This window comes from Meles meles, chromosome 9, assembly GCF_922984935.1.
Source record: "Meles meles chromosome 9, mMelMel3.1 paternal haplotype, whole genome shotgun sequence".
In the NCBI taxonomy this organism is placed as follows: Eukaryota; Metazoa; Chordata; class Mammalia; order Carnivora; family Mustelidae; genus Meles; species Meles meles.
The window spans coordinates 50521220-50541830 of NC_060074.1; the positions used below are offsets into that span (position 1 = coordinate 50521220).

At 35.8% G+C, this 20611-nt stretch overlaps 1 protein-coding gene across 1 annotated transcript in view; it reads right to left on the reverse strand.

The window, feature by feature from the left end:
* Positions 1-297: 297 nt before the first annotated feature.
* ARL5A (ADP ribosylation factor like GTPase 5A) overlaps positions 298-20611 on the reverse strand; it is a 31679-nt gene continuing 11365 nt past the window's right edge. Inside the window, exons 2-6 of the mRNA XM_046018604.1 lie at positions 19012-19072; positions 18410-18557; positions 16589-16672; positions 9546-9697; positions 298-6627 (exon numbers count right to left, since the gene is read on the reverse strand). Of these exons, the coding sequence (XP_045874560.1) occupies positions 6579-6627; positions 9546-9697; positions 16589-16672; positions 18410-18557; positions 19012-19072 (494 nt within the window). The 3' untranslated portion in view covers positions 298-6578. The remainder of the gene's footprint in view (positions 6628-9545; positions 9698-16588; positions 16673-18409; positions 18558-19011; positions 19073-20611) is intronic.

Sequence of the window (20611 nt, forward strand, 5' to 3'; positions counted from 1 at the left end):
CAGCCCTGGTCAGCAAATAAAGCTACAATTACTAAGTCTAAACACATTTAAGGGGCGCCTGGGTGGCTCAAGTGGGTTAAGCCGCTGCCTTCGGCTCAGGTCATGATCTCAGGGTCCTGGGATCGAGTCCCGCATCGGGCTCTCTGCTCAGCAGGGAGCCTGCTTCCCTCTCTCTCTGCCTGCCTCTCTATCTACTTGTGATCTCTCTCTCTGTCAAATAAATAAATAAAATATTAAAAAAAAAATCTTTTAAACACATTTAAGAATAAATCAGAATAAAAACACTGACAACACAGATGTGTGAATAATAATTATAATTAACCCCTTCTAAAAGAAAAGGTGTATGTAATAGTACATAATAGTAACAATTTAACCCATTTTTTCCCCTTTTTACTCAAAGCATAAAGCAGAGACAACACTTTATCCCAGGTTAACATGCAACTTTAAAAAAAAAAGTTAATATACATATTAAACATGGAAATTCACCAGTAAAACCTTATTTTTCATTTCCCCCCAAACATATCTTGACAGGATTCTTTAATTTCATAATAAACAAGGTCCTACCACTGGTCACCTGACCAATGCCTTCCATTTCTGGAGCCTGACAGTTTAGTGAGTTACGGACATAAGAACACTGTTATAAGTATAACGAAGTAACACATCATCTGCAAAGCAGCTAATAAGACCGCTTTACCAATGGAGAGGTCCCTCTTCCAATCTGCCATTCTCTCCGAACCTCAGCAAAACCAGAAATATCCTCCAGCCATCCATGAAGCTGTCTTGTCAAGAAAGAACCAAAACATTATTTCCTTAGATATCTAACATATAAGCAGCGATGAAGTATAAAAGCACCCAAGTGCTCCAAGATCCTTACTTTTAGGAATACTCCTTGAGTGTAAAATTTTCTTAGGATACAGATAAACATTAGTTCTAAAAAAGATAGAAGACAGATTTTTCTGCCTCTTCATGCATACAAAGCTTGACTTAAAACCTTTTATCATATTAGAAATTCTAATACAACCAGCCTAAAAACTTCCAAAAGTTTTTCTAATTCCTTTTTGTTTTAAATGTGGCTTCAACGATGTCAATACACATAGAGGTTAATTTGGGAGGGGTAGTTACACAAATAGACGACTTGGAACACATTTTCCTGTAGGCTTCCCTAGGAAAATACAATAAAGAAGGAAGACAGTCTACAAGAATTTGTCATATTTAAAATCAATACTGTTAGTAAAATGTATTTTAAGCACAAATTAAAATTAGTATACATTTTTCTCATCTCTAGCAACCAAAAGAGCCCTGCTTAGACACAATTATAGCTTCCTCCTCAATGTTATCTTGAACATTAACCCAGAAAAAATTTTTAAAAGTGCTCTGCAGGTATCACCTCCTCTCAAAAAGACCATAGAGGGCCATAATATAAGTAAAAGCTACTCGAATCTAAATGACTAGTTCAAGCAAAGATAATTAGAGGAATTCTGTATACCACCAATGTAAGAAATTTTGGAGAAGCGAATAGTATACAATTATTTAAAATCATGTACACATTTCACTTTCCATGCAAGATGATTTGAAATATAAACACAATATAATTATAAATCACTGAAAATATAGTCAAGTCTCTTCCCCCAGAATTTGGAGTCACACTCTATGGTCAGAAAAAAAAGGGAGGGAGGGAGGGAGGGAAGAAGGGAAATATGAGAAATGTAATAGAACTCTATCAAATATTTTCGTTTTAAGTAGAATCTAAACAAAGAGGAAGGATTTGGGCATGCACACACACAAAATGGATCAAGATCTAAACAATAGGATCAAATTTACTAACCACTAATTATGAGGAGAGTTAAGAGACTACTCTTAAATAAGCAATGAACTTTCACTAAGGTTTTAAAACACACAATGTAATTTTCTGTGAGTGAAAACTATTTTTAAAAAAGCAGAAATAGGGTTCAGTTTTCCAGCCTCTACATTAGCAGAAGGGCAACAGAACATTTTTATTAGGAAAGAGAAAAAATGGTTTTGCTCATGTTTCCTAAAATATGGTTTGTTATCTAGGTTTATTGTTGTTGTTGTTTTTTACTCAAATAAAGCAAACTGTGACTTAGAAATCCTCAGTGCTTTGTCATCAGTATACCAAGCACATATAATACAACAGAAAACACATATAATTTATTAGATGGACTTAAAATCCCACACAAATCAATTTTAGGCACTTCTTGGGTGTAGACTATGGGAATCTTCTTTCAAAGAACAGCAGATCAAGCAGGCAAGACCATAAAGTTAGTTTTTAGAACAATATGTAACAACTAGACAACTGATTTTAAAAATTGCATAATTAACCTGGCTGTATCTCGTTACAATTTCCTCACAATTCTACACACCACTTTAGGGTTTAATAGAAAGAGTCATTTTTTTAGCATCCAAAGTTTAAATTTTTTTTCCTTTATTTCACCAATATTGTCTTAAAACTATCACACATTCTTTGAGGGAGCATGAGACAGAAGTTCTATTTCTGTACAGGGGCAACTTTAAATTAGTAATGTCTATATTGTATCTACAACTATACAGAATCAACACATGATGGTTGATGATTTTTGAGGTCTTTAAAAGCCTATTTCAACAGGTTTATTTTGTAAAGACAGGCTTCTCATTACTAATTCCTTTAGACATGTAATGTTTATTTGTGTTCTTTAAGTAAACATGAAGAAAAAATAGAAGGTGAGGCTATAGGTTTTAAGGATGTCTTCGGGGTAAACATTCCTATAATTTGGTTTGGCATCTTTTTCCTGGTTTGCACAGGTATCCTCCAAAACATAATCCATTGTTGGTAATGGGAAGATAACATAAAGATGACTTCACTTCTTCCATTCCTAACTAGCAGCTTAAGGAGCTGGCAAAGTCTAGGTAGTTCTCTTATCTTTCTGAATCTACTTTTCAGCATAGGAAGCTAAAATTGAGAAGCATTATAATGTTAAATATAGTATTAAGGATTTTACTACTGGCATTTATATGCTGTATGCACAGCAAGCCAGTTTTCTGATTCAACAACCCTGACAATAATCTTTAATGAGCAAAGTACAAATCGATAAATCAAGCCAGTGGTGGGGAGACAGCAAAGAACTAGAGAACCTACTTAGAAACTGGTGGTTTGGGGAATGACAGCTATAAGGCAAAGTTTAGAATACCTCCAGGACTGAGTAACATACCTTCACTGATGGTGAATGAAGATACAGGGAGCAAGGGATGGCTGAGCTATGGCAAAGCTGATCTGCAGCTAGAAGTTAGAGATATCTAACAGTTGGGAGGGGTCAAAGATAAGTCATGCAAAGAGACCTTGTCTCTACCCAGCTCTGAAAGAGGGACTGATGCCAGGATACAACTGGGTAATTGAGAGATGACCACCCCAAAGTCGACAGAAAAATCTGGGATGGACTGCTATCCTCTAGATACAAAGTAGAACACACTACAGATACATTCCCAAAAATGCCTGCAGAGAAAACTAGAAAGTTGTTTACAGATTTTCTATTTACACTAATACACACAGATTCTGAGGTTGTCTGTACTGTATGCGGTTGCTGTGGTCACAGCCAAGAAATGTAACTACCTACAAGAGAGAGGACAACAGAATCCAATTTCTAGGCATCTTAATTCTATACACTCAGACAAAAAAGAAAAAAGTATCTCAGGGACTTCCTGCCTTTCCTCAAGCTCCCTGTACTTTTCTGTTAATTACCTATTAGGCACTTCATAAAGGCCAGAAAACAGAAACTCTTCTATTTCACACCACACTTCTAAAATCACTTTAACTATCTGCATTAAAAATGCCTGTCAGCAGTGCTAAAGCACTTTTTTTATTCTTAAGGCAAAATGTCATAACCACTTCCCACTGCCCCCCCCCCAAACCACCTGCCTTCTCTGTATTCTTTGTCCATTTTCAGAGCCAAAGAAGGGAGAACAGAAAATTTTCAAACTAGACTCCTCAATATAATGTGTAAGATATACTTTGTAAATGCTATTATCACAAAATTAAACATATTTAAATGCTTATAACATATGGTTACTTTTACCAAGATATCAAGAGTAATTATATGAGTTTCAAAGTTAGTAACAAACAAGGATATTCGAATCCAGCCACAAGTACAGAGGTATGAAGCTTTGTTCTTTTCAGAGGTGAGCACAATGACTCTAAATAAGATGACTGTTTGCACCCAAAACAGCATATTAAAAACCAAAAACACTGCCCTTTGCTTAATTCTACTGAAACTACATATAAATCACCAATATGACTACTCATGAGGCTCTCCATTGTATTTGGAAATAATACTGTTAAAATTATCTTGATGTATATTCATACATGAATTAAAATTTTTTTTCCATTGTAATTTTGGTCTTATGTACAAGTATATAGGAACAACCTTATTTCTAATGTTTAACCTAGAAAGGGAGAATGTAACAAAAAAACACACGTTTTATAAATGTGGTATAAGATTTCATGCATTCTCATGATGCCATGTCAGTCACCCCACACTAAACCAACTGTTAACAATTTAGTGCACGCTTTAAACATTCAACTAAGAATAAAGTCTAGCCAGCACCCTGCTGAGAAGGGACCTTGCTGAGATAGTGCTGAACCGAGGCAGCAGCAACCCACCGGACTAAGCTGTGATTATTCAAATGAAAAGATAAAAAGGGTAGATGTGAATTTGCTGGACTACTTTACAGAATATTTATCTCTGATGAAAATGCAACATCTGCAAAACAGATTTAGGTTTTTATGGGAGTTTTTAATATAAAACAAGTAATTACTAATAGTGATTTGAAAAAGTGTAAGAACATATGAATAAAACTTAGTAATTTAGAATTTACTTTTGTAAAAGCAAGTAGACAAATATTAAAATGTTATACCTGCATTATGAACATTGTAATATAACACACAACACATCCACTGTTAAACACTGATCTCCCATGCCTGACTTGGATTTAGATATTGAGTATATTATATATTACAGAAAGAAACTTTCCAAGTTTTATCAGTGCTTGTGGTATATATACTATGATTCCTCATCAAAATCTGCATGAAATCTAAAAGGCTGGCATTCTTTTCTTCAGTATTCTACAACATGCCAGTCTGGATCAGCCTTCAGATTTTCAGGGCATGAAACATATACAAAGAGAGCACCCAAAAATACGTTTGAACACATTTAGGATACAACAGAAATACCTTCAACCATCGTATCTTCCCATTTTCAGTGAAAAAAAAAAAAAATCCTAAGCAAACATATTTGGGGCCAAGTTACTTCTCTGTAACAATGATGTATCATGTTGTTCAACTTTTAAACCAAATTCTTAAAAGCATAAAAGTTTGTATTTTATAATTGTCAATGCATTCATGTGGTGTTAGGAAGATAAAAGGAAACATGTAGAAACAAAAATCTCAAACTATCCCAATTCCTAAAATAAGAAATTTTCAAATTAAGAAATAACTTTGTTGCTTAGAAAATAAGCTTTACTTTTCATCTCAAACTCACTTTAAATGCTTGACATATAATTCAACACTTAAGGAGACTATAGGGAAACTATTTGATTAATATTTATAGAGTGATACTTCTCTGGGCAGACATTTTACACAACAGCTTCCCATTAACGTTGGGGAAAAAAAACACTTGATAATTTTAATCACAATTAATGATTGACTGATTAATGGATTAACAATTTTCTCAGTAATTTAGATGGCATAGATCCAATAAAGGAACCAATCTGATAATTGCTCAACATGTAATTCTGTCCATTCATAATATTAAGCCAAAAATTTGCAGATACTCCACTCAGCTGGATTACATGCTTTCATGTATATAATTTGATCAACAAAAAATAGTTATACACTCTTGAGCTTTCTTCTTTTCTTTCTTTTCTTTTTTTAAGAGCAGCCCAATGATTTTGGGGGTTGGTTAGTACAATACAGAGAACACAGGGGGAAAGCACAAAATGGCACTTAACAGCAATGCCAGTACTCATCTCATTATGGTCATTAACTAAGGATATTATTACTTTTTGTGTTCTTTGCTTTTCTTTAGAACATAATCAAAGCCATAAACTTGAATGTGAGGTATATACACAATACACACAACCTTATGCAAAATACTTCTCATAATTAACATTATATTTTAAAGTATTAGAAACTGAGTATCTGTGCTGATTTGTATTTTGACTTAATGGAACATGAAGAGAATACACATTCAACTAGGGAGGGTTATACTGATAATAAAGCTCTTAAAGTGAAAAATGTCCTCTTCTCCCTTTGTACTTACCACAGGCTACACAATGTCCTGAGAGGATTCATTATGAGAAAAATGGCAATCACAGCTTTAGAGACCTTGCTTTGGAAGGAACTAATGAGAAAGCAGATTGGAAAGTGAAACTTCATCTTTGTTTTCAAATAAGTGGTCTTAATTTTTCTTCTGATAGAAAAAGTTTAAATCAGTTTATTATAAATATATCTAAACCATTAATTTTTGCAGCTTTCAGGTAAAGTCCAGCACTTCGTTTATACAAAGTCTATGAGGAGAGGTCAGTAGAGATCATCTAATCTTAAGTCGTGACATCATCCATTCAAGTCCTTGGCATAATCTATGAAGAATAGAAAATAATTTGATTAAATTCTCAACTAAAAAGGTAGGAACAACAAACTAAAAGGTATCATTTTTCATTTTCCTAAACAACAAAGATTAAAAAATCAGTAATATTCAATGCTGGTGTTATTGTGGTGAAGCCATACTCTCACACAGAGTAGTACATCCATGCTTTTCGGGTTTTGTCATATCTACAGGGCCTAGACCACTGCCTGAGAGATAAAAGGAACTCAATAATTATATAATGAATACCCACAGAAAGTAATTTGGCAGTATGTATCAGAAATACTTAAAATATCAATACCTTTTTTCTACTTCTAGAAATATATTCTAAAAAACACTAAGAAACAAGGACAGGCTGATGTGTAAGACTGTTCATCAAAGCATTTTTAATAGGTAAAAGTAAAATTTAAACACCCAGAAATAGAGAAAAAAATTAAATTATAGAACACTGATATCATGAAATATTAAAAACTCCCTTTCAAAGACAATTTTACAATACAATAAAATGTTCATGATATCAACGAAATAAAAGTGGCAGGATGTTAAACTAAATATATAGTTGAGGTGGTAAAACACAGTAAGTATACATATAATAATATGTATGTTACATCTATGTATTTTACAAATTTGAAGGGAATAAAATCTCTTAATCACTAATACCAGTTGCTAGTGAACAATCTATAATTGAGAACAGCACAAAACAAAAAGATTTCACTATGATAATAAAACTGAAGGTTTAGAGAGAGGAAAATGTTGTACATATTAAAACAAAACAAAAGACTGTCACAAAATATTAAGTATTCTCTATGAGGAGCTTTTATAGATATGATAAACTACACTACTATTTAATTAAAAAACACGAGAACTCAGATTATTGTGGCAGTATGAATCTAAAAATGTAAAAGAAGAAGAAAAAGAAGAAAAGACAATGAGGTAAAGAAATGGTTATTTTGATGTTGGCTCATACCTTCCCTACTGTTAGTAGATTCCTTACTTCTAAACTACTGATAGGAAATGGTGCAAGATAATAGGCAAATAAATTAAGTCCAAAGTGTTAAATGAACAGCAGTTACCTAACAGCAAACTGGAAACTGTGCTAAGCACTTAATATCCATGATCTTAATCTTCCCAATCCTGAAAGCAGAACCCTTCCCATACTACAAGAGGGAATCCAGGCTTAAAAGACAGTAGCAAACGGCAGAAGTGGGAGTCAAAATGCCAACCAATACTAAAACCTAGAGCTTAGATCAAGGTGGCCAGAATGCAAAAGAGAAGTATTTTCTCCAAAACCAAACATTTCCACTTCATAACTACTGGAGAGGGAAGCTCACATAAATAAAAAATTAGAAAGATATTAACATCATCCACTGATCTTCTCTAAAAGAGAAAAATTTCATTTAAAAAAAAAAAATGAAAACTGCCAGGGTTTGCATCTATCCCAACTAATGATCTACTTCCACACAATTACTCCAAGTATTTAAGTCAAATCTTTTGCCAATCCTACATGATCTTCTTTGTTGTCTAATTTAGTATTAAAATCAGTGCTTTTGCTTAAAGACCTTTGGTAGACAAATATAACATATAAGGATATACCTATATCAACATGTATCCAACTATTTGACAAAGATACGTAATGGATAAGATATTTTTACCTAAATGAGTATATGTGGATAATGGGTATTACCTGGGACCTTTTTTTTAAACATTTATTTGCTTTTTTGAGGTTCTAATTATGTTCTATCAAATGTCTGTAATCAGGTAACAGGGACTTCTATTTCACTAAGATTCAGCTTCATCTCCAATTTAATTTTTTTTTCTCTGCGTTTAAATACACGTATGAGGGATTCTTCACAGAGGTCTTAAATTTGGGGTTGAGGTTCTTCTGATGTTAGGCAAGACCAGAAGCTTGGGGCAGAAATAGATGAGGTAGCTGAGGCAGGAGAAATTCTCCTCCTCAAGAACATGATGAAGGTGAACTAATATAATAAGTTACTAAAGTTATCTATCTCTGCCCAAGCATCTGCTCTTTCCTATACCTCAAATTCAAGATCTCTAATTAGAATCTTCATCTCCAATTTAATTATTTTTCATTGCTTTTAAATACACAGATCCACCATATTTTGGAAATACAACTACAGTGAAAACCTTAACTTGCTCACCTCTTTTACAGCTTTTTATCCTATTTCTAACCTCCTTTATTCCCTCTCTTAATAGCCCTCTCTCCCTCCTCCTGATCCTTGACTTTGTATTTGACAATATTGACAAACCACTTCTTTCTTGAAATCCTTTCATCTGTGGGCATTAGACTAGGGCAAAATCCTACTGCAGGCATCTACCTTTCTTTCCCAAACCAGGAACCTTCGTGCCAAACTCTCTTCAATTTCAGCCCCGCCCCCTTTTTTAAAGTGCAAAACCCCCTCCTGACTACATGGTGGAAAATGAGTATCCCCAAATTAGTCTCACACTTGAATCCTTTTCTAGTTCAGCTTCTATATGGATAAAATGTAAATTAAAACCAATCAGTCCACAGGACTGTTACAACTAAATGATACACTGTATGGAAAGCACTCAAGGCACAGGACTTTACAGTGTTAAGATCCACCACAAGTACCAGAACTGTTTCCTGACTTATCCAGCTCTCTGTGACACTCCCATTTCTCTGAATTCCGACAGCCATTCTGTCCTCTATTTGTTCACATGGATTAATTGAGTATGTTTACATGTATTACGTATGTATTTTATATTTTATTCTTTATAGAACCAAGCTAGAAACTCTCTAATTATAGATAAGGACTATGTGTCACATCTCTTCCTTACATTGTTTTATACATGGTAGCCTTAAATATTTATTGATTTTAAGAAGAAATACATGTTTCTAAACTAAGTATGTTTTCCAAAAAGAAGACCTCTTACCCCTCGCCAGTAAGAGCACAGCAGGCCTGGATATGCCACTGGTGATCTTTAATAGAAGTTAGTTTCAAAAACTGGGAGATTTCTGCTACAGTCATGCATTCTTTAACATCTTGCTTATTAGCAAAAATCAGCAATCCAGCTTTCCGTAGGTCCTATAGGAGCAAACAAAATTGTAAAGGCCAGTGCATTTTATTTATAGATTTTCCAACTTAATTAACTGAATACTTTTGATCTTTTAACCTAGAATTCCACAACTACTTGACACAAAAGCATCTCACGGCTCTTATGCTGATGGACAGTAAACTTAAAACTAAACACATTTTAAATACACACTTCTGTATTTGTAAGGATTCACATATTTCTTACAGCCCTAAATTACATTTTTTAAATAATCCTAAGTGTTATATTTAACAGTCACATCTTCAAATACGTATTTACCCCTCCCCCTAACCCAAAACTAAGTTTCCATGGTTAAGAGCTACTTTTTGCATGGCATTCAAGAGTTTTTCAAAATTCTACCTCAGTCTTTTCTTTAGGTACCCACACCTAAAGCTAGTACCTTCCAGGTGCGTAGGAAACAAACTAATTCATCATATACAGTACATGCCTGAGGGCCTTAGACTTTAATTCTCAGCTGGAAGGTGTTTTCCTAAACGCATCCTATTCTTCTGAGACCTAGGTCCTCTATCTTTATTCAAGAAGATTTCTTAGATTTGAATATTCAATAGGGCCCTTTTGAATTGGCATTAAGTTTATCAAGTTTCCTCATTAGATAGTTTTAGCACTTCTAGGCTTTGCCTCTGAGGCAAATTCTTTAATTTTTCTGAATCTGTTCCTCATAACTAACATTTATTACCTAATCTGAATAAGACACCCATTACATTAACCATTTTCCAAACAAAATCTCTTAAATCCTAGTAAGATGCCTATAAGATTCCCATTTTACAGATGAGGAAAACTAAGACCCAGCAGTGAGTATCTCATACAAGGTCATATAGCTACTGAATAACAGAACCAGCTTTGAACTGACATTTTCCCGCTATAGTTGCTGCCCCTCATTTATAATATAATCCTGAGACCACCACCTATCTCCTGGGGATGTGGTTTGGATGAATGAACTACTACATGAAAAACACTCCTGGTCAGTACCTGGCTTTGGGTAACAGTCCGTAAAAGTTAGTTCACTTACTGCCTGGAAAATGAGGGTCATCTTACCAAAGTGACTGGTTTAATGTTTTACTCACAAAGCAGTCCAATGGTTATTCATCTCCTTTTACTCTATCCTGCTCTTCCCTTTCCCATTTTTAACCCACTGAGCCACCCAGGCACTCCTCCTTTCCCATTTTTAAAACCAGGGGCTTTCTTGATAATCTATTGAAAATTATGGACCTTTTTCTCATAAAAAGGTACATATAAGATTTATATATGATGTTAAAGGGTATTAAGAGATACCCTAAATTCCACTCATGGATCCTGAATTAAGACACATGATGGATGGGGCGCCTGGGTGGCTCAGTGGATTAAGCCGCTGCCTTCGGCTCAGGTCATGATCTCAGGGTTCTGGGATCGAGTCCCGCATCGGGCTCTCTGCTCTGCAGGGAGCCTGCTTCCTCCTCTCTCTCTGCATGCCTCTCTGCCTACTTGTGATCTCTCTGTCTGTCAAATAAATAAATAAAATCTTTAAAAAAAAAAAAAAAAGACCCATGATGGACACATTCAACTGGTAGATTAAACTCTCATAAAATTGTATACATACACATACATACACACACACAGATACTGAGAAAACTAAAGTTTTAGTGCTGTGCTTGCAAGTTTTCTCAACTGTGTTGAATGACATCATTCTTCTTAGGGATTTTTATAGAATATTTTTATTTCAATCATGTGTATATGTGTTTAAAACAATAAAGTCTTTAGTATATACAAACAGACACTGCTCCACATTATTTTACTTTGTGAGAACAGAGCTTCAATAATTTCTTTTTTTTCTGATGTCAATAAAAATATAAGTAATAAATTTTTTATTTGGTTAAAAGGAATTATGCAAAATGTCTTATATAACAATCAAGATAGACTTTTAGTTACAGCGCCCTCTGCAGGATGGCAGCTATGCTACTACCATGGTTAATGACCATTAACCTGAAAAGCGTGGTCAGAAAGGGATACTTTAGAATTTGAAGATTTTACATTCAATTTATTTCACTATGTTCAGTTCACCTGTCTACATAAAAGGCAAAAAGTTGAAGAGATGGGCTATAACCAGTACATCTACTATACTTCATTATTAAGGATCAAATACTTTTTTCCTATCCTAAATGGAAAACAGAACACTTATCAATAGTTGATATGTGGCTGAATCACTGAGTAGGTGGACTTTCCATGGAATGGAATTCCTACCTTCCTATCTTCCAGGTTTCAGTATCTCTTGCTAGAGTATGCTGAAATCTTATATAGGTCAGGATGGCTATTCTGGCATGTTCAAAGAGCACATTTCTGACATTAGAAATACCTGGCACAAGTTAGAACACATTGTTTATGCTATTTTACTTGCATGTAATATACTAATCACACCTGGTGATGAAATCTGGAGAAGCACCTAGACTAAAAATTGGAAAACATAAAAAATAAAGCTATTTATTGAAATGTCTCAAAATAAAACCCATACTGTATCTAATTTTTCTAGATTTCACTTAATTTTTTTAAATTTAGCATTCTTGTTTTAAAAAAACCCAAACAAATAGCTATTTTCCCTATTTCTGAGCATTTAGGAAAAGACGAAAATCTTCTTTTACTTTTTATTAAATAACATCAGGACCAATTATCCATCATTTTAACAACAGAAAAGAGATACACTGGATTGTATGTGATATGGTGAGTGCTGTGAAGTGTGTAACCCTGATGAGTCACAGACCTGTACCCCTGGGGCTAATACTACATTATATGTTAATAAAAATTAAAAAAAAAAAAAGACATATACTGGATTAGGGCTGCTCATCAACTTGACCTAGTAAGAGATCAAAGTATAAGGGGGAACAGTGGTGATTTTTATACATCAGCCAACTTTGAAGAACTTTCTGCTACCTATTACAGATTATTGTTAAGAGTCTAAAAATACTTTTTCATTTAGTCAAGAAGATAAACAGCAGCACATGAAAGACATGTTTACTTAGCATCTTCCATATGCCATTTGCAATTGTCAGTTTGTTTCTCAAAGCTTCATTTGTGAAGATAATTCCTAGAGGTTGAGTCACCCCAAATAAAACTTCATCTATACTTTTTGTGTTTGGGACTATTTCAAAATTCATGAGCTTCAAAGTTTTGCACTTCATTTAAGATGAGGCTTTCAGGGAGCACCTGGGTGGGTTAAACGTCTGCCTTCAGCTCAGGTCATGATCCCAGAGTCCTAGAATGGGGCACTGCATCAGGTTCCCTGCTCAGTGTGGAGTCTGCTTCTTCCTCTGCACCCCCTCCTGCCACACTTGAGCTCATGCTCTCTCCAATAAATACATAAAATCTTAAAAAAAAAATGAAGCAGGGGCACCTGGGTGGCTGGGTGGGTTAAAGCCTCTGCCTTCGGCTCAGGTCATGATGCCAGGGTCCTGGGATTGAGCCCCGCATTGGGCTCTCTGTTCGGCGGGAGCCTGCTTCCTCCTCTCTCTCTGCCTGCCTCTCTGCCTACTTGTGATCTCTCTCTGTCAAATAAATAAATAAAATCTTAAAAAAAAAAAAAATGAAGCATTCAGAAATATTTAAAATCATTTTATAGTTTCATATCCAGTAATACATGTAGAGCATTATTAGTGATGATAGTAAGATTTGTTGTTTACTACGGTTTACATGAAACACCTGACTAAATCCATGTCAATATTTGTTTTTCACTCACATTCTCATTCTTTGATCCATTTGCCCTTCCAAAACTGCTGATTTGGCTCTTCCTGGCCCTATTAGATGGCTTAATCTAGCTCCCAAATTTGTCCATAATTCCTTTCTTTTCTGGCAATCTCCCCATTCAGTCTCTCACTTTCCAATGAGGCCTTATTTCTTAACAAAGGGCCCGAATTACGAGAATGCCTAAATTCAAATCTTGGCTCTTAAAAATCAAGCCACTAATTTTCTGGGCCTCAGTGTACTCATCCATAAAAGATGGGTAACATCCATAACAGATGAAATTAAGTGACCAGCTCAAGTTAATACCCCCAGCTAGTAAAATTCAATGACTTTGTTTGAGTCCTACTACTGGGCTCTTTGATCCTGCTACATATTGGCAAATTAGAATAAGAACCAAAGGAGGAGCCTACCTGTTTAAGGTAGTAAAAACAGCCAAAAGACAAATATATTTGTGTCTTATTTTGCTTTTTCCTAAGTCTTCATAAAACAATAATAACCCTTTGGTGTACACAATAACCCTTCAGTGTAAAATACAAAGGGAATATTAAAAAAACAAACAAACAAACCTTAGTTTTCTAGGTATTTCATAGCTTTTACTAGAACCAAAACTTTTAAATGCATGACTAGCAACGTGTATTTAAAAAAAAAAAAAAAAAACCCAAGGGGTTTAATACAGCTCCAGAATCAATCCAAAATGGGACACTGCATCATGGTGGACATGATCACCGCACAGAGAACAGGAACTTCAGGGGCGCCTGGGTGGCTCAGTTGGTTATGATATCAACTCTTGATTTTGGGTCAGGTCACAATCTCAGAATCATGAGATTAAGCCCACATCAGGCTCTAAGTTGAGAGTTGGAGCCTGCTTGGGTTTTCTCTTTCCCTCTCTCTCTGCCCCTCTCCCCTACTCATACACTCACTCTCTCCCTCTATTAAAAAAAATAATAATAAATAAAATCTTAAAAAAAAAAAAAGAAACGTCATTACAAAGATATCTAGGTTTTTTTTCAGATATATTTATTTGCTTGAGGGGAGGCGGGGCAGTGGGATAAAGAATCCCAAGCAGACTCCACACCAAGTGCAGAGCCCAACATGGGGCTGGATCTCACAACCCAGAGATCATAATCTGAGCAGAAACCAAGAGTCAGATGCTTAACTGAATGTGCCACCCAGGCACTCCAAAAAGATATCCCAATTTTCTTAAGCTTTGTTACAATTCCATTAAAATTAAAAATTACATATATATCTAAATACTAATTTTTCTATTTCCACCTATGAGTTAAGAAAGTAACACCTATAACGAAATGCATACAAAAAAATAAATTGCTACCACAGTACTGTATGATTTTATAGTTCATATTACCAGTACCGACTATATTATTTAGTTTATTTAATTTTTAAATTATGCTACCAGTAATATTTCTCAAAGACTAAGAAAATCTGGCTAGTCAAATAGTTTCCTTTAGTCAAAGGGACAGTATCAGAGAAACCTAAGAGCAACAATATTTAAGTATTAGTCTGATAACTGAGTTACAATCAAGACTTCCTAGGTGCCGACGAGATTTTAAAATCTCATTTCCAGGTCACCTGGGTGGCTCAGTCAGTTAAGCATCTGCTTTCGGCTCAGGTCATGATCTCGGGATCCTGGAATTAAGCCCCATGTCAGCAGGGAGTCTGCTTCTCCCTCTCCTCTGCCCTCTACCGCTCCTCCCATCATGGCACACGGGCTCTCTCTCTCTCTTCCTCTCTCAAACAAATAAAAAATCTTTAAAAAATATGAATCTTAAAATCTCATTTCCTGGGACCCTGGGTGCTCAGTGGGTTAAGCATCTGCCTTTGGCTCAGGTCATGATGATCCCAGGGCTGGGATCTAGTTCCACATCGGGCTCCCTGCTCAGCGGGAAGCCAGCTTCTCCCTCTGCCTGCTGCTCCACCTGCTTGTGTGCACTCTCTCTCTGACAAATAAAAATCTTTTTTAAAAAATTAATTTCCAGTGATAACCTTCTGTATAATTAATCTATATAAAATGCAAAATGCAATCCAATTTAGATCTTGTCACCCAGAAAAACTTCTAGACCAAATTAATCCAGAAAGAAGAAATAAAATTCTACAACTGATTCCACAATCTTTCTGTTGTTTCCAGATACACTTCCAGTTTGGCAAGCGTCAAAATTGTAAAGCAGGAATGGCCAGCAGATAACTCTTTTTTTTCTCCTTTTTTTAAAGGATTTTATTATTTATTTGACAGACAGAGATCACAAGTAGGCAGAGAGGCAGGCAGAGAGAGAGAGAGAGGAGGAAGCAGGCTCCCTGCTGAGCAGAGAGCCCAATGTGGGGCTCTATCCCAGGACCCCGAGATCAGGACCTGAGCTGAAGGCAGAAGCTTTAACCCATCTCGGGGTCCTGGGATCGAGCCCCGCATCGGGCTCTCTGCTCCGCAGGGACCCTGCTTCCTCCTCTCTCTCTCTGCCTGCCTCTCTGCCTACTTGTGATCTCTCTGTGTCAAATAAATAAATAAAATCTTTAAAAAAAAAAAAAAAAAAAAAAATTTGAAGTAGGGGTGCCTGGCTGGCTGAGTTGGTAGAATATGCGATTGTTAATCTTGGGGTCATGAATTTAAGCCCCATGTTGGGCATAGTACTTTAAAAATACTGTTTCAAAATTAAAGTTTATTTAAAAAATAAACAAATAGGGGCACCTGGGTGGCTCAGGGGGTTAAGCCTCTGCCTTCGGCTCAAGTCCCGATCCCAGGACCGCATTGGGCTCTCTGCTCAGCAGGGAGCCTGCTTCCTCCTCCCTCTCTGCCTGCCTCTCTGCCTACCTGTAATCTCTGTCTGTCAAATAAATAAATAAAATATTAAAAAAAAATAAACAAATAAAAATTGGAGTAGTATTGTCATGACAAAGTAGAAAGAACAAATGTGATAGAAATACCACACACAGGGGCACAATTGGCTATGCTCAGTTGGAAGAGCGTGCAACTTTTCATCTTGGGGCTGTGAGTTCAAGCTCCACACGGGGTATAGAGGTTACTTAAATAAGTATGAAAGGAAGGAAGGAAGGGAGGAGGGAAGAAAGAAAAGAAAGACAAAAAAGGAAAGAAAGAAGCACTCTCCTCCCAACACAACACACATGTAAGCCAGAATCCTACTTACCTCATGGGCTAACATTTTATAGAGTTCTTCTCTAGTTACAGAAATCCTTTCTCTGTCTGTACTGTCCACAACAACTATTACAAACTAAAATAATCACAAAAAAATTAGTGATTACATAATTTAATATTTATAAAATTTATAAAGTACTTATTTGATTTACAGACAACAAATATCAAGGAATTAGAACTTTATGGTATGATATTACTGGAAAACCAGAGATACCTACTATACATTGTGAAGCCAAAAGGTTTGATCCATTTCTAATTCAAATATTATTTGCTAATTTTTAAGAGAAAATAAGAGAAAAGAGAATACAATGGTTACACTCTATTAGGATATTGTTAATAGTCTAACAAATATATAACACATTTGTTTCTAAATTAATATCCTGAATGGTAAATGAGCCTACATCCATCTATGTGCACCCAAGTCAATAAGAAAAAAATACATTATGATGCTAAATTTTAAATATTTCTACAGGCATTTATCATGCTAAAAAAGGGCATGATATAGGAGTAACGTGACAGATCAATTTTTAAAAGTCAACAAACTGGAAAGAATAAACCCATATTTAACACCCTGCTCTCTTCTTTATGTAAACGGCACCTGCTGCCTGCAAGCACAACTCTTTCCTGAACTGATGATGGGAACGCTGTCAGAAGATGCAATGAGACTCCTAATGGAGCCGGGCAGGACTGAGCCACAATGTACCTCTTTCTCACCTCCACAAGCACCAAAAACCACAAGGGAAAAGGGGGCAGAAACAGTCACTTTATGTTGGCACAAGTGATGCCATCAAGTTAACTTTGACTGCTTAAAATTAACATGCATTATTTATTGTTTAGAACTAGCTCTTCTTTTCCAGATAAACCACTGTTAATTTTCAGGGTCTTTTCTACTATTCAGATTTCATTAACCATACGGCAGATGAGAACAGTTACCTTCCCTCTATTCTCACTTGATTCTTATTGATGTGTGGCTTTATTAATATAAGACCAGTTCTATTCCAAGGCATTTTAATAAAACTGTTAATTTTTAAGATGTTGTCCTAAGTTTGATACCTGCAGCATTACACACAGAAGTACTAACCATATGTATCTTTCCTTTTCCAAAAAAACATGATCAAAGGCTTAGTGTAGTTTTAAGAGATCAACCCATTAAAGACACTTAATAGGTCTTAATGACATACTATTCATCTTAATATACATTTGGAGTTTTATTACCTTATAATCTGCACTACAAAAACGACTGTTATAGCCTTTCAATTTGTAAGATCGATACAATAAAGCTCTCAAATGTCACAGGTCTGAAATTTCATCTTGCGAAATAACATGTAAATAAAAACATATGATTATGTCTAAACTGCTTTATAACCAATAAGAAAAAGAATTCTTTCATGTGCAACTGTGCTGCATTAAAGAACATACACAATTAAAGTTTGGCCAGGATTCAATCCTCCAATACCCCCTCATTTAACTAGGATTTTCTCTATGCCTACAAAAATAAACAGTAAGAGAGAAGTGAAATGGCGAACTATGAGATGGTACTCATTGTAAAAACAACTACTTAAGGTGAGTTGTGGGATCAATACATAATCAGACTAACCGACCAACCCCCCTTCATTCCAATTTTCCCTACAGAAGTTCAATGGCAGTAGGTATATAATAACCACAAAACAGGGAATCAAAGATTCCACTATGTAAATTCAACTTTTATTACCATACTAGGATATTTCAAAAAGATTAACCTAAGAGTTCACACCTAGATGTTGTTTCCCAAGCATTCCGCTCATAGAAGCTTTAGTACATTAAGAAACATTACCTCTGTGTTAGTATAGTAAGTGTTCCAAGAAGACCGAAGAGATTCTTGGCCACCAATATCCCACATTAGAAAACGTGTATTATTAATCACTATTTCTTCTACGTTACTTCCTATTGTAGGTGATGTATGTACAACTTCATTCATAGAACTGAGGGGAAAAAAAGTTCAAATATATTACAATTAGCAAAGAGGCAAGAATGAGCATTTTTCAATCAAGGGATAAATGAGCATGAGTTTTTCTTTTTTATACCCACCCAAATAGCCCTTTTCTGCTAACTCGTGAGTTAAAGGTTTAAAGAGAGATGGGACCAGATAGTGAACTATCTTAAATACTCTAGATTCATTCCCAGAAACAACATAAACAGTATTTCTCTACTTTCTACAAGCAAAAAAAGTGAACATGCTCTAGGTCATATAAATTCCTAGTTCTCTTGAAACAGTTACTTAAATCTGGCTCCTGGTTTATAGTCAAACTGCCTTCTTACAGAATTAATTTAGGTTCCACATAATTTTTTAATTGCTTTTGTTAATCAAGTTATCACCCAGGCAGAAAAAATAACTGTGAACAATAAAATAAAAATTTTAAAGTAGTGAATACTTACAATTGGTAAAGGATGGTAGTTTTCCCTGCATTATCCAGCCCAACAATGATAACTTTGTGCTCTGAAATAAAGAAAACACCAGCCATTTCTTAATTAAAAGCATATAACTTTTAAACTCCCATTTTATCCATTCTTTCCAGTTATGTTATAGTTCAGTGCATGGCACTTTTTACCTTTCTGGAACTCAAAAGGATATCCTAGCAAGACCAGAAGTGTGCCATTAACTTCACTGTCCTACGCTCTCATTCTACACAGAGAACTCTCACTTCTCTAGGAAGCCAGAAACACTATATTCTTTCTAGGATATGGAAGTCTACTCTCACTAAAGTATCCCAAATATAATCACAATTTACAAATGACTGAAAGTGTAAATGTTTCACACTAGACTACACCATTTAAGTTCTAACTATGAAATTTAGGCATCAACTCATATATGTATATATGTGAGGTGGGATAAATGAGAAAGAAAAAAAAAGTCAGCCTTTAAATATGGTAGCAGAAGGCCAGGTCCTATTACAGGTGATCAAAAACTATCTGAGTACATTTAATATAGCTGTTCTAACATAACAACCAAATCTAAGGATGTAGGGTTATCGTCCCAGTGACTATTCTCCTCCTTGGCCTCTATGGCACCAATTTCTCTAAATTCTCTCCCTCCATCTCTTGGTATTTCTTTTTTTCCTGACTCCTCTTCCTCAGGTCTTTCTTCAAAAACATTTGTGGGGTGCCTGGGTGGCTCAGTGGGTTAAAGCCTCTGCCTTCGGCTCAGGTCATGATCCCAGGGTCCTGGGATCGAGCCCCACATCGGGCTTGCTGCTCAGCAGGGAGCCTGCCCCCCACCCCCCCACCCCCGCCTGCCTCTCTGCCTACTTGTGATCTTTGTCAAATAAATAAATAAAATTTAAAAAAACAAAAAACATTTGTTTCCCAGAGCTGTCTCCTTGCATTCTCTTCACATTTTAGCAAGGCATTCTTAGGACCCATCTATTTCCATTCTATCTAAACACTATTCCAAAGATAGCACTGTGTGGAAGAAGTTCATTTCCGAAGATGGCCTCTGGATATTCATGCCCCCGGTATAGTGTTCCCTCGCTCTGACCCGCTGTGAATGTGAGGGGTCCTGTGACTCACTTTTAACCAACAGAACGTAATAGATGTGATGCTGCGTGACTTCCAAGTCTACATCATTACAAACCTTGCAGCTACAGCCTGGCTCTCTTGGACAGCTTGCCCTGGAGTAAACTAGACACCATGTAACAAGTCCTACTATCCCCAAACCACTATATAGATGAGAAAGCCTAGACTAATTGTGTGGCCTGACCTTGTGAGGAGAGATCACCCCATGGTTGCCCCTAGCTGTTCCAGCTGTTCCAGCCTTTCCAGATGAGATGCCAGACACATGAATAAAGAAGCCATCTTGGATATGCAGCCAGGTCAAGCTACAGATGACTCTAGTTCCAGTTGCCAACTGCAACCAAATGAGAATTCCAAACTAGAACTTCCTAGCTGAGCTCAATTAAATGATAGAACCATGAGAGATAATTAAAAATTATTGCTTTAAGCCTCTGCCTTCCGCTCGGGTCATGATCCCAGGGTCCTG